The sequence below is a fragment of the Parasteatoda tepidariorum genome, chromosome 2 (assembly GCF_043381705.1).
Source record: "Parasteatoda tepidariorum isolate YZ-2023 chromosome 2, CAS_Ptep_4.0, whole genome shotgun sequence".
In the NCBI taxonomy this organism is placed as follows: Eukaryota; Metazoa; Arthropoda; class Arachnida; order Araneae; family Theridiidae; genus Parasteatoda; species Parasteatoda tepidariorum.
In genome coordinates this window covers 61627907-61641657 of record NC_092205.1, presented here as the reverse complement: position 1 = coordinate 61641657, position 13751 = coordinate 61627907, and the positions used below count along the sequence as shown (strand labels likewise).

Here is a 13751-nt window from a genome sequence, read left to right as displayed (position 1 = left end):
TATCCTTGGTTGTCTCCTTAAGGATTATTTAATTACTACCTTTAATAAAATTATTCGATGAGATGTTTGCTTCGAATTATAATTGTGGAGCTTAATGTGAGAATGCTCTAATTCACTTTTTAGGAAAAAATTCAAATTTTTTGGAAAAAAAATTATTTTAGTTTAAGTTTTTTGACTGTACAATGTTAATTATTTATTCAAGCTTGCAAATCTCAGTGGTGGAAAGTACTAAGCACTTTTAAGGTACTGAGTTCTTGGAGAGGAATAATGTTACAAGTGCTTTTATATATGAATAGTCGACGTGTAACCTTAAGAAAAAATGTCTTTTGGCAGAAAAATTAAAATACCAAGAGTACGAACGTTATGACGCGAAGGCTATTTTTCGAAAGCTCGGTCATCGTATGAAATGATGATTTTTGGCGAATAATATGCTGTGTTCATAACTGCTGTGAGTTTTCATCAGTTATTTGCATCGCTGTGAGTTTGCATCAGTTATTTGCATCAGCCTGTTAAGTTAAGTTAAGCCTATCTTTTGCGAGCTATGTTTGTTCTGTAAATGGCGCAAAACGTTAATATGGAGAAAGGCCATAGTTTTTGGAAATATTGGTATAATTTTTAGAGTTATTGGTCTAATTTTTTAATATATGAAAACTTACTCTAATTCTGTATTATCTGAGCTTATTAAAACTTGCAAAAAATTAAAAAAAGACATAGATTTTGATAATTTTCATCGAGGTGGGAAAATGTCACCTGATTGTTGATTTTTATAAGAATTATTAAAATTTAAGTTATTTGTTTGTTCTAAAGCCTAGATAATTCTTCACGGTAAGATGACATACATAGTTTAAAATTATAGCTGTGCTTTAAGTTTAATAAATTTAAACTGTGGTTTTTTTCCCCTAGGCGAAGGAGCTAAAAATAATCATGTTAATGAATAATAAGTAGATAACGTGAATTAGAAGCTTGTGGTAAAAGAAATAAATGTAAAGCAAATTCTAAAGTATAAACTCAAAAACTAATTTACTCAAATTCACGAAACTGTCGCTTAAAACAGTCATTCACCCAACTCTGCAATTTTTAAAATTGTTATAAATGAAGTATATCGAACCATTTCTCTTTTAAACTATTAAAACAAGTAGAAAATAAATAATTTAAGTAATTTTTTATGCAATAGTACTAAATAAGGATAATTTATCGAATGTTAGTTTCGACAGAAATTCGTGATATATTTTCAAACATTTTTCTTTAGTACAAAATCCTTTTAAGATAGATATAAATCATTGAAACAAACGTTCTGTGGAACAATTTTGCATCCCAAATAATGATTCAAGCTTTTATTTCTTTCGGTGAAAAATGAATTCTTTAAATCAATATGCACTCGATCTATAAATCGGGAAAAGCATTTTTGAAAATAAAACTTTTTAAATGTCTTTTCATTTAACATGGTCCCTTACCCCGGAACAAGATGATGAATTGTTCTATAAAAATGGAATGACAAATTTCATCCAATACCTACCCCCACATTCATCTTGAAAAGTTTTTCTTCTGTGCTATATCTAAGCCATAAATTCAATCGCCAAAAAATATCGTCAACCATTTTTTATCCCTATTTATTTGCGCTATATGCAAAGCCCCCGAATAAAACGATGAATCACGATTTGGCTCGCTTCGTCTACCTCTAAACTCTGCTAAATTAATAGCTCATTGTTTTCAAACAAACCTCATAACCGCATCGGGGTCAATCTTGAATTTTACATCTCTAACCCTTTCGCTATTTGTGTATGACCACAAAATATAGGTTTTCAATAACTTATATTGAATAACTGATGGTATTGAGAATACTTGTCTTCAGGTTTCAACTCTGGCTCTACTATCTTTTGGTGTATTATAAAACTGAGATGGGGCCCTACTTTATGGTTATTTAATTTACTGTTATTCTTTCGGGCCAAGTCGTCTTATGCCAAGACAATAAATCAAGGAATTCGGTTGGATAGTCAAGAGAAATTCGGTATTCGATTAGACCGATGCACGGTTTTATGATCTAAAGCGTAGTTTCGCTTTATTTATCATTGGTGTAATTGGACAATTATATTTAACGTGATTTTTCTCCGACGCAGACGTGGATAATCAAGAAACGAATAAATCTTGAGTTATATTGTTCCAAACAGAAGTCGATAGTACTTTGTTGTGTTTATGTTTCCAATAAATATTTTCAAATATTTTTTTCTTTTTTTTTAATTTTCTTATGTCTAACTAATTTTGATGGTAGTTGAGTATTAGTAATAGTAAAAGCTGTTTTCTATCCTTAAGAGAAAGATGTTTTATTTTATCTGTGGAATGGTTCAGATTTTTTTCCAAGAAATTTTGGTCAAACTCATTTTTATGGTAGATGGATAAAGAACAATCTCCAACCATTTTCTCTTTTATTGTTAATTGTATTCGTTTAAATTTTTTAAAAAAAAGAAGAAAAAAAAGAAAAGAAAAAAAACTATAAGATATACATATTTTTAAGAAGTTTTGTCAAGATTTCCTTCGATGTCCTTTCATTCCGATGCATTGAACCATAATGTCTTTTAAATTTGTATTTAGATTTGGAACCATAATGTCTTTTAATAACCTTAATATGCACCTTATTAAGATTAAGGTTGCTCCGAATTTGCACCTTATTATGGTTCATCATTGAGCCGACTTTTCTATTTTGTATGAGGCATAAATTTGAGTTGCAAAATCATATTTTGAAATCATTTTCATTTTATTTTCAGTAGTTATTATTGCAGTAAAGAGTCTTATCAAAATCACTTTCAATTCAATAGTCCGAATGTCTACAAAATTTTTATTTTTTGTTTACAAAAAGAGGCCACACAAATAGCTCTGTCCTCCAAGTTATAGCATCATCAGTTCTTGTACAAAAATATCTACCAACGATAGATCTGTTATTGCTATCTAATGATAAAAAATTTACATAATATTATTAGAAAATTTCCAAAAATACTTGATTCATTCAAACAGTTTGTATTTATGAACTTAGTGGGATAAAAGTTCGAAAATAATCACATGGCGTACAATCAGTTAAAGACTATCTGAGGGTTTTAAGATTTTCTGAACAAACCCGCATTTGTGTTCATGGAGTGATGGGTAATAAACCGATCAACCGCCAGGATCAGAACCCGCGACTTTCCTTGTTTATATTTACTTATATTCAGTACCACCATTGAACAATCAACCCATTTTTGGTTTAATTAACCCCGTGGCCTTGTAATTTTAAACTCAACCCAGAAGGCAAGGAATCAGGCATTGTGACAAACTAGCTTTTGGAGTGTGATCTTTTGCCTTTAACAAACCCGTATTTGTATTACGTGGAAAGAAAATTTAAAAAAACTCTCATGGTTTGGCCAATCGCATGGGGATTCTAACCCATGGTCTGCAAAGGATATTTTACGTCAGCCCTGTGGTCGGTGCCAACATCAATGGTAACCATAATAAAATCTTCAAAAAAAGGTTTTAGTCATGTCTGTACAAACCATAAAATTCGCCTTATAAAAATGCTAAATCAACTAGTTGTCGGTCATCTTTACTATATTTTAACATGGTTTGTCGGCATAATTTGCCAGGAATTCTATGGCGCAAAATGGTTCTAAATTTCTATGGGAGTATTCGTCAATTATCCCCATCGAATTTCCCTGACGATCGAATTAAACACGCCTCCAGCGTTTTCGAATGCTGGAAATATCCACCGAATCAAATTTTAATAAGGACCCACCTAATCAATCAAGATTAACAGCTGTTAAAGGGGGATTGAATTAATTGGTTCGAATTAATCTCCGTACAGACCTTGCAAAAGGATCATTAAAACAAGATTAAGCTGTAACAGGAGTGTATGCTTTCAATTATATCAATCATTAACTCCAACTTCCACTACCCTCAGTGAAAAATGAAGATAATAATTCCATAACTTGATACTTATCAGCTCTTTCCTGTACTAATTTTATCTCAAATATTTTCCTGTCCCTTTTTTTCTTTTTCTTTCTTACAGGCAGTAAAAGTGCTTTTTTAAGAGAGGAAAAAATAAATAAATAAAAAAAGTAAAAAATAGCTTAAAATAAGGTGTACTGGCCGTGGCCAGGACCTGTCACCTTAAGGTAACAGATGTTCCCGTGAACTGTGACACTTATATCATAACCTTTAGAATGAAAATCGTTATTTTCTTTTCTTGTCTCCTTTCGCGCGCGGCACTATATTATAGCGATCTATTGTGTTGGCTGATAAAAGGCCAAGCCGACTGAGAGGAAGTAAAAAATAAAAAATACATATAGTTGATGGCCTGAGTCGGGCGCTAGTTTGTAAACAGCTTAATATCACGGGCTTTGTGAAAAATTTTGGATGAATGATTTCCAAAGGCGCTTATTTTTAATATTGAAGGTTTTTTTGTGAGTTTATAGCTCATAAAACATGGAAGATTTCAGCAATTGTTGATTACAAGAGGAATATTTATAATTTGTCCTTTCGAGTTCTTGACGAATCATTAATTTTCAATGAGGGAGTTTTTATTTGAAATAATTTCTCTTTTCTTCTTTTAGTCAATGTTTAATTATTATATGAACAAAATGAAATTTCGATGGATAATTTTCTTTTCTATTTCTAGCAAAAATAAAACTTTAATTAAAATAGAAATAATTTCAAGTTAGTTATAACGTGAAATTTAATTTATAGGTAGTTATTTTAGTATGATTCTTACAAGAGTTTTGTAGTTTCAAGCTCCTTCCCTTGACATTTATAGTGTCAAATTTGTTATTGCCGCCGTTTAATTATTACTTGCCGTTAGAGCACCTTTACCAATCGTTTTTCATGGTTTTCCTCCTCATGTAACGTAAAGACAGGCCTGTTTCATTGAAAGAAAACGGAAGGATTCTGGTTTTATTAGATTAGTTCGAAATTACAAGGATACACAGGTAAAGTAAACACTTACCTTCATAGTTAAACGTTGCGCTATCAAATCTTGTACAATGCAGTAAAATTCAGGAAACTTTTTGAGACATATGACGGCAATTTTTAACGTGATTTTTGTTCAGTGTACTTGGACAGTTATTAGCGGTGCTTGAAATTAATAGCATGTTAACTGTTTGCCTTATTTAAATAAAAATTTTTTATAAATACATTATAAAGTTAACAATACGTAAGATAATAATGTCATGTAATTTTCATCGTTAACGTTTAGCAAAGTAAATGACTAGTACATAAGTTACATTGTTGTATTATTAACGCATATAGTTCCTTATGTAATGTTTAAAAAAAATTTACGGATAAGATTTTACGTCTATCAACGGTGATTTAAAATTGTAGTATATTACCTGTATAATTATAAAAGCACAGTTTGAGAATGTTATAGGCAAAAAATATAATGCCTGTGATGTTGTTCATTACACATTTTCTACCTCTATTAGTTACATTTACTCCATCGTAATCCCTTTATTTTATCCCTCTCTGTGAGCTATAAGCTAGTTCTTTCATCTTGATATTTTCCAATTTTGTGTTTCGTGTGGTATCAACAAACGGAAATGTACGTTAGAAAAATTTTCAGAAATTTCTTAAGTTTGTCTATAAACAGAAGGGCCATTAGTGACATATAATTATGATAGAGACATATAATTATGAAAATAGATTACGATTTTAGATATGCCAAGATAACTTCTATTTATTGATAAAACTGTAATGGATTATAGAATGCTTTAAAAAAAAAGGAAAGAAGAAAAAAGTTGGCTTGTGAAACTTTAAAACGGTTACAACTGCCAAGTCAACACGATTTTTATGTTGTTTTTATGTTAATTGTTGTTTTTGTAAAAAAATAAAATAAAGAAGATTAAAATGAAAAGTATCAAAAAGTCATTTTGTGGTTGAATTCTACAGTCTGTGACTCCAGCATCTCTACAATGCTTTATATAATCTTAAAAAAATTCAAAATTAACTAAAGATTTATATTTCGTGGATGAGCTTAAATGATTAGAATATTTACCAGGTTGGTAAAGCCATTTTAAAATTTCCCATGAAAAAAACTAAGCAAATTAAAAGCTGTTCACTTTTCCTTATATTTTATAACATCTATAATGTAAAATTACGTTAAAAAAATTCAATTAAAATAAAATTTAAACAGAGCTTTAAATTTTGTTCATTTTTCTTCTGTGTACCCATTATGACCAAACAACAATGGATTAATATTTTCTCTTTAAAAAAATTCACTTTCAGTTTCAAATACATTTAAGATTTCCAAAATTTATAAAGAAAATACATTTCTATGAATGCGCACACTCCTAAATAAATACATTAAGGTCTCTTCTTAATTTATCATTTTCTTAAAATTATTTTAATTTTCTCAGAAGGCTTGCGATGAATGCTATCTCGTAAGATCCTTCTAAAATCCTTACTAAACAATCGGGGTCTCGTTAAAATGCATTATCGGTTCAAACTATTAATTCAGGGGAAAAAATTTAAATGCAATTGTTTAAATAATTAAGATTGATTTTCCTTATACTTCTGTCGAGTTAAACAAATGAGGCAGTGATTGTTGTTTATATTAAAATAATTCTTCCTGTCGCTTATTAATATGATAGTGTAATTTAAAACGGAAGATTTAAAAAGCAAATATTATTGTAATTTATAGTTAATTAATGCTTTCAGCCTCAAAAATTAAAAAAAAATAATAATTATTTTGTTTTTCCTCGGGGGAGGTAAAGCAAATAAAATTAATAAAAAATTAAAAATAATTTGAAAAATATATGAGGAAGTTTTATGTTTTTTTTAAAAAAAAATACTAATAAATATAAAATATGCACTTTTGAAAAACTACGTGTCGAATTTAATAATCATTAATTTAAGTACAAGCTGTTAATTTTAATTTATGACTTTGGGGAATAAATGGATCTTTGAAATTATGACTGAAACAGCGTGTAAGTTTTGATTCATTTCATGTTTTGTTTTAATTAGTAAAATGATGTATATTTTTCTTAGTTTTCTTTTTTAAATTACGAAAATCTCTGATGAATTCAAATAGTAATTAATTATTTCATAATTTGAAAAATAAATACATGACTAATATTTTTAAGTTTTATTTTAAAAAAATTTAATTGTTATTTAAAAGATCAGAATTCTTACACTATCGATTTTTCTTTCAAGTTTTGATATATTGCATCCAGTTTGAAATCAGGAATTAGAATTCATATTTATAAACAAACAATAGTTATATCAAAGATAGGAATTGCTAATTAAAAGATAAGACAAATTACATTATTGATTTTTTCATGAAGTTTTAATATACTGTATCCATGATTTTAGGAGATTTCATAATTAGATAGTTAAAAAAAATAGCTATTTAAAAGATAAAAATTTATCATCGATTTTTTATAAAGTTTTCATAAATTGTATCTAGCATGAAATTAGGGTTATAGAATTAGTATTTAGACAGTTTTAAAAAATGGTTATTTTCTTGCTAATCGTTGCACATTTCATTGAATGAATAAAAGAGTAATTTAAAATTTATTTATGAAGGTGATTATGATGACATATTCTTATTTCATTAAAAAAAATTTGTACTCAAGAATTCTGAAAAAATAATAATTATAATAAAAATCTAAACTTTTGTAAGAGTAAAAGAAGTAATTTTATTAAAACCGCGATTTAATTTATTACATGCTATAATATTATGTAGGGTTTATGCATCATGATATATGATGATGTGCATAGATGTATATGTATACATACAACAGGGTGGTAATAAAATAACTTTGACGTGATAATAACTTTTACAACAGAAAAGAAATTATCGACATATGAGTAAGGACGCGTCAAAAATTTTCTAAAACGTAAAGGGCTTTCTTTATAATTTTTTCTCTATTTCTAAAGGTAAAAATATCGTTACAACTTCATTTTTGGCTTTCTTTTTTTTACTGCAAGGACTACGTTTCGGTTAAAAAAAAAGTTGGTGTATCCGTTTGAAGAATTCAAAAAATTTTGCAATTGTAACTGTAACAGTGAAAACTATGTATTCATTTTTGACAGCATTCTTGAACTCTAGAAAATGATACCTATGTACAAAATGTTATTCTATTCTCTCAAACGGTATGCTCCCCAGAAAGGGCAAAGTCATTTTATAATCACCCTGTATACAGTAATTTTACAAGAGAAAAATTGTATTAAAATTACTGCACTTGTAACATTTTAATAACATTTCTAGTAAAAAAAAACAACATAAATTTGGTATAGGAACCAAATTATACAGTATTTAAACCATACATTGGTTTTTATTACATGCTCTAAGATATAATAAAATTAACGAATTTGTATCACATTTACCACAAAACAGCAGAATAATAAAGTTATATTTTACTGTTAATTTTACGAAAAGTCATCAAAACGCTTCGGTCAAATTTACTTTGCTTTTTGATGTTCCCCTAGAGCAGTGTTTCCCAAAGTGTGGTACGCGTACCCCCAGGGGTACGGGAACAGTTTAGCGGAGGTACTTGTTCTTATGCGAAATATCTTGCAACAAACGAAAATTTCAAAAATTTTTATTTAAAAACAATGCGAGAAATGACAATTTANACGAAAAACTCTGGTGAATTCAAATAGTAATTAATTATTTCATAATTTGAAAAATAAATACATAGACTAATATTTTCAAGTTTTATTTTAAAAAATTTTTTTAATTGTTGTTTAAAGGATCAGAATTCTTGCATTATCCATTTTTCTTTCAAGTTTTCATATATTGAAAAATACGAATTTAAAAAATACGAATTTATTTTATAGAGGGTGTAGCTATGTACCTTCTTAAATGTATATACATTTTTAAGTATGTATACATATACAAAAAAATTTATATAAGAATAGGGATATAGATTGATATGTGAGTGAGGAATAAAACAGAAACGCAATCGAAATATTCAACCAATAATTACGGGGGAAGGCTGGATTGAAAACACCAAAACCTGTTTGATTGCTCGAGGAAACAAAATGAAATTAAATAGTGATTAATAGAAATTATATAAAAGAAAATGTTTCCATACTTTAATAAAAATAACTGTTTAAGGATATTTAATCACCCTGCATGTTACCAACCTTTTAATAAATAAGTAAAAACCAAATTGCCTTAATAAACAAATTTTTCAAAATATCACCTCAGTATTCTTCCAATAATATTCATATTTATAGAGTTTAATGGGCATTTTCTATAGAATTTACTAGATATGATCAAAAACAAAATTAAATAGTCATTTTCAATTAAATTTGGAATGTTAAATTTCCCTATGTTATTGGCTATAAAAATAACCGAATGCAATTACGGAGCCAAAATTAATTTTTCTTCGTATAACGTTCGTAAATTTTATTCAAGAACAACTGAAATATAAATAAATGAAACTTTTTATGTCAGTTTTTTATCCAAGCTATATGATATATTACACCCACCTGCGTAAAAGTAAATATAGCTTTGAACTTACGCATAGTATATTGATCTGATTTACTCTCTAACTGCTAGGCAGAGAATAAGAGTGAATGCCCTGTTTCTGTTTAAATAGTTGACTTCAAATACAGGTGCGTTGGTAATAACGACGATGAACATTTGAACCGTGAAACATTCTAAAAAACTGCTCTGTATATATATTTTTTTAGTTAATGTTTAATAAAAAAAATATAATTTCAAATGTAATAAATTTGTTAATATAACAACGGCATAAAATAAAGACATTGTAATATACTATTAAAATAAAAATATTAGTAAAAAAGCGTTGATAAAAAGACATTCAGGTGATGGATAAAATCAGATCATTATTTCAAAATGTAGTTAAACGCATTTACTACTGATTATGCTATAATAACTCAGACAATTATATTTTACATGTTGCTAATTATCTCATAATAACTCAGGCAATTATATTTTGCATGTTGCTAATTATGTTATAATCACTCAGACAATTATATTTTACATGTTGCTAATTATGTTATAATAACTCAGACAATTATATTTAACAAGTTGCTAATTATGTTATAATAACTCAGACAATTATATTTTACAAGTTGTTAATTATGTTATAATAACTCAGACAATTATGTAGTACATGTGCTACATTGTTATGTTATATTAACTCAGACAATTATATTGTACATGTTACTAATTATGTTATAATAACTCGGACAATTTTTTTTCCTATGCCCATCTGGGTTGACATTCGTTAATTCAGGCATACTTGGGCAGATTTGTTGGTCACTCTTTCAGGGGCGCCATATTAGACTGGCCAACGTTGCTCCCACAGAAAGGACAGATAGTACAGGGAATGAAAGAACACCCTTGCTTGTCCAGGATTCGAATCCAGAACCTTTCACAGACAATTATGTTGTATATGTTATAATTATGTTATAATAACTTAGACGAAATATATCGTAGAATCTAATTTCAGCCAAGAAAGGCAGCATGGAAAATAATCTCACGTAAACAAACTATTATGGAACAGAATTTCACCGAGGCAAAATCTCTCACCGACAAATCAGGAAAGGAAAAAAAATTCACTCTGGCAATATAAACATCATTGGGCTGAATCTCACAATCAGGTAAACTTTCATGGAACAGAATTTCACTCGGAACAAAATAATATCATAGAACAGAATTTCACTCAGACAAAATATCATAAAACAGAGTCCTACTTGGGCAGAACATCGCAGAATCTCACTTGGGCAATATTTTATGGAACAGAAGGTCAGTCGGGCAAAACATTACAGGAAAGAATCACGCTTAAAAAAAAAAAAAAAATGTCGGACAGAATAACTCCTGGATAAAATGTCGTCGAATAGAATTTCATCCAAACAAAATATTTCGGAACAGAACTTTAAATCAAAAGGAACAGTTATCAGTTATTCACAGTACAGTACAGAGTCAGTAATTAACAGTAAAAGTACAGCACAGTTACGGTATTATAAAGGTATATAATATCAAAAAGTACAGTTTTACTTGAATAGAAATTACACAGATAAAGTAGCGCGAAATGGAATTTTTCACGGATAAAAATACTAGAAAATTTGAGTTGATTTGAAGAACCGAGTTGAATTCATTTGCTGTAGGCGTTTGATTCCTCGAATTGTAGAAAATTGGAAATTTTACGAAGCAATTCGCGAGAAAAAAGGTTATGGTAAAAATATCTCTCTGAATCATAATTTCATAAAATCGAGTTTAATTTCAACGGTTACTGCATTTATTAGAAACATCCGAGTTTTAGAAAAATGAACACATTTGATAGATTAAAACTGAAAACAAAGGGGAAATAGGAAAACGATACCACACTGGATCGAGGCGTCAAGTTTAATTCAATCAAATCAAATTGAATTTAAACATCTTCCACTTTTCCGTTACGTTGCCAACCTGAACATACTCAAAATAGAAATTGAAAATTTTATTTGAGAGATTAAAGAAATCAAATTCGGGGTTAAAAAAAAAAAGGGGTTTATGAAAAAAAAAAAATTATGATACTGCTGTGCAATTGAAATTAAAAAAAAGCAATTTTAGTGTTTCACTAAGATGACCAGACGTCCTCAAATCTTGAGGACAGTCTACGAATTTCCTTTATTGTGCTAAAAAAACTCTTTAAAGACAGAAAATTTCTCCGAATTTCAACTCGTGTCCTCGAATTTCTCTGAAAACATATTTTTTTTAATATATATACAGTGAAATATTAAAAGAATCAGAAATACGCAGGTTTTTTTTTTTTTTTTTTTTTTTTTAAACGAGATAGTTTTGTTTCACCGAGAATACAAACAAAAAGCAAAATAGCACCATGCTAAAACTATCAGAGGAAAACGTCATTTTCGTCTTAAAATAATTTCAGCAAAAAATGAACTAATTTTAATAATCAAGTATACTAATTTATTTTACATGTATTCAAATTTGGAATGTTGTATATTTTAAAACTGCCTAGTAATGAAATCTCAAGTTGAAGATGGTTCTGCATCTGATATTATCTATGAGATTACGAAAAATTAAAAACAAAAATAATAAATCCTTGTTGGACATAAAAATTAATATTTTCCATAAACATATGGGTGTCCTCAAATCAAAAAATTTTTCGAGGACAGCGCAGATTTGTCCTCAAATCACGGTTTATAAATCAAGCCATCTTATGCTATACGTTAGATTTCGAGACAACTATTTTTTTTTCTGTTGCTAATGCTATCAACCTAAATTAAAATTACAAAACACTAATAAAAATTTGTTTAAGTCTTTTTACAGCATGAAACTTATTAAAAAAAATTTTTAAGTATGTAAATATTTCAATTTTGGGTTTTTTGCCGCTTACGTTGATTTTTCTATTGCACGGCAATATAATTATTTGAAACATTAGAAAGGGGTATATACCCATCTTTTGTCAGTCTATAGTTTTATGTTTATATGTCTAATAATTTTTTTATGTTTTATGTCTAATAGTTTATAAGTCTAATAGTTTATAAGTCTAATAGTTTATAAGTCTAATAGTTTTTTTCTTCTTCGTTTCTTTTCAACTTGAATTTTTTCTAGTGTTAAAGCTAGTGACAGGAATTACGCCTTTTTGAGACAATTTACACCGGAATGTATACTAAATATTCGCAAAAATTATACGTCATTTCCAGAGGAAGCTTTTAATACATAACACAATAGTAAAATCCGTCCTCTAATCAGGCTAGCATCCTGTCTTTAAAGAACCAAACACCTGTTCAAAAACTAAATGTGAGCACCTGCAGATCTGTGAAGCACCCACATTTTTTTTAAACAAATGACACCATCATCAACCCAAAACCACTCATTTCACAAAATGTCTTTTCACAGTTTGCGCTATTCATTGTTTCAATGACAGTGTTGAGCGATCCAAAACCAAGAAAAACTGGTGGTAGGAAGAAAAATTCTTCCTGACGATATTCCAACAGTAGGGGGAAGCAAACGATAATCAGAGGGGGGCACAGCGCCCTCTACAGATCCTCCTACCTTGAGGGGATGACGTTTACATTCTACTCCCTCCCACCCTACTCCCAGCACCCCGGCGAGGCGTGGAAAATCTTCCAACTTCGGGACCTAGTCATTCCAAGTTGAACTGGCTGAGTGGTCGGCTGGAGTATTTGTGAGAAAAAAAAACTAAGCTGGTTTGAGCAGTTTATTGTTTATTTTCTTTTCGGCAACAAATGAGCTGTCCGCGTCGTCCAACGTTGTTGCTGTGCTGATGATTGTTAGTTGTGCATTTCTTTTTCCTTTCTTTATTCGCAATAATTAATAGAAAGGAATGAAAATTTAGTGCCGATTTTTTATGGATTTTTTCGTTTTCTAATTGTGGATATGTGGTTTAGATCGAGTTTTTGTGTGATAACCAAAATTGGTGAGTAACTTTTCATTTTTATTCAATGAGGAAATATTTAAAACCTTTTTTCAAAAATATAGGTATCTTTTTTTGCGTACTGTATAAATCGGGTATCGTTAAACCTTTTCAAATATGTTATTTTCTTATTATTTATCGAATAAAACCTTTAACCTTTCTAAAATCTTAAAAACCTTTTCAAAAATATGCTTAAGAAATTAAAATTTAGCGAAAAAACCATGAATTTAAAGGAATTGTTTATACTACTTCCCTTTGAAGAACGTGCCATAATACTAGTACCAAATGAATTAAGCCGACGATTTTCAGTTTCAAGGAAATAATCACATTTCGATGATTGATTTTATCGTCACTGTTTCAATTTGACTTTATGTTCGA

At 29.0% G+C, this 13751-nt stretch overlaps 1 protein-coding gene across 10 annotated transcripts in view; it reads left to right on the top strand.

The window, feature by feature from the left end:
* Positions 1-13751, top strand: part of LOC107451346 (latrophilin Cirl) — a 627655-nt gene that overhangs the window by 353268 nt on the left and 260636 nt on the right. For 3 of the 10 annotated variants that reach the window (XM_043039806.2, XM_043039802.2, XM_043039808.2), the window contains exon 1: positions 12848-13376. The exons of 6 other annotated variants lie outside the window; for them this stretch is intronic. In XM_043039806.2, the coding sequence (XP_042895740.1) occupies positions 13337-13376 (40 nt within the window). In that variant the 5' untranslated portion in view covers positions 12848-13336. Of the gene's footprint in view, positions 1-12776; positions 13377-13751 lie in introns of those variants that run through there. One more of the 10 variants, XM_043039803.2, reaches the window with a different exon arrangement.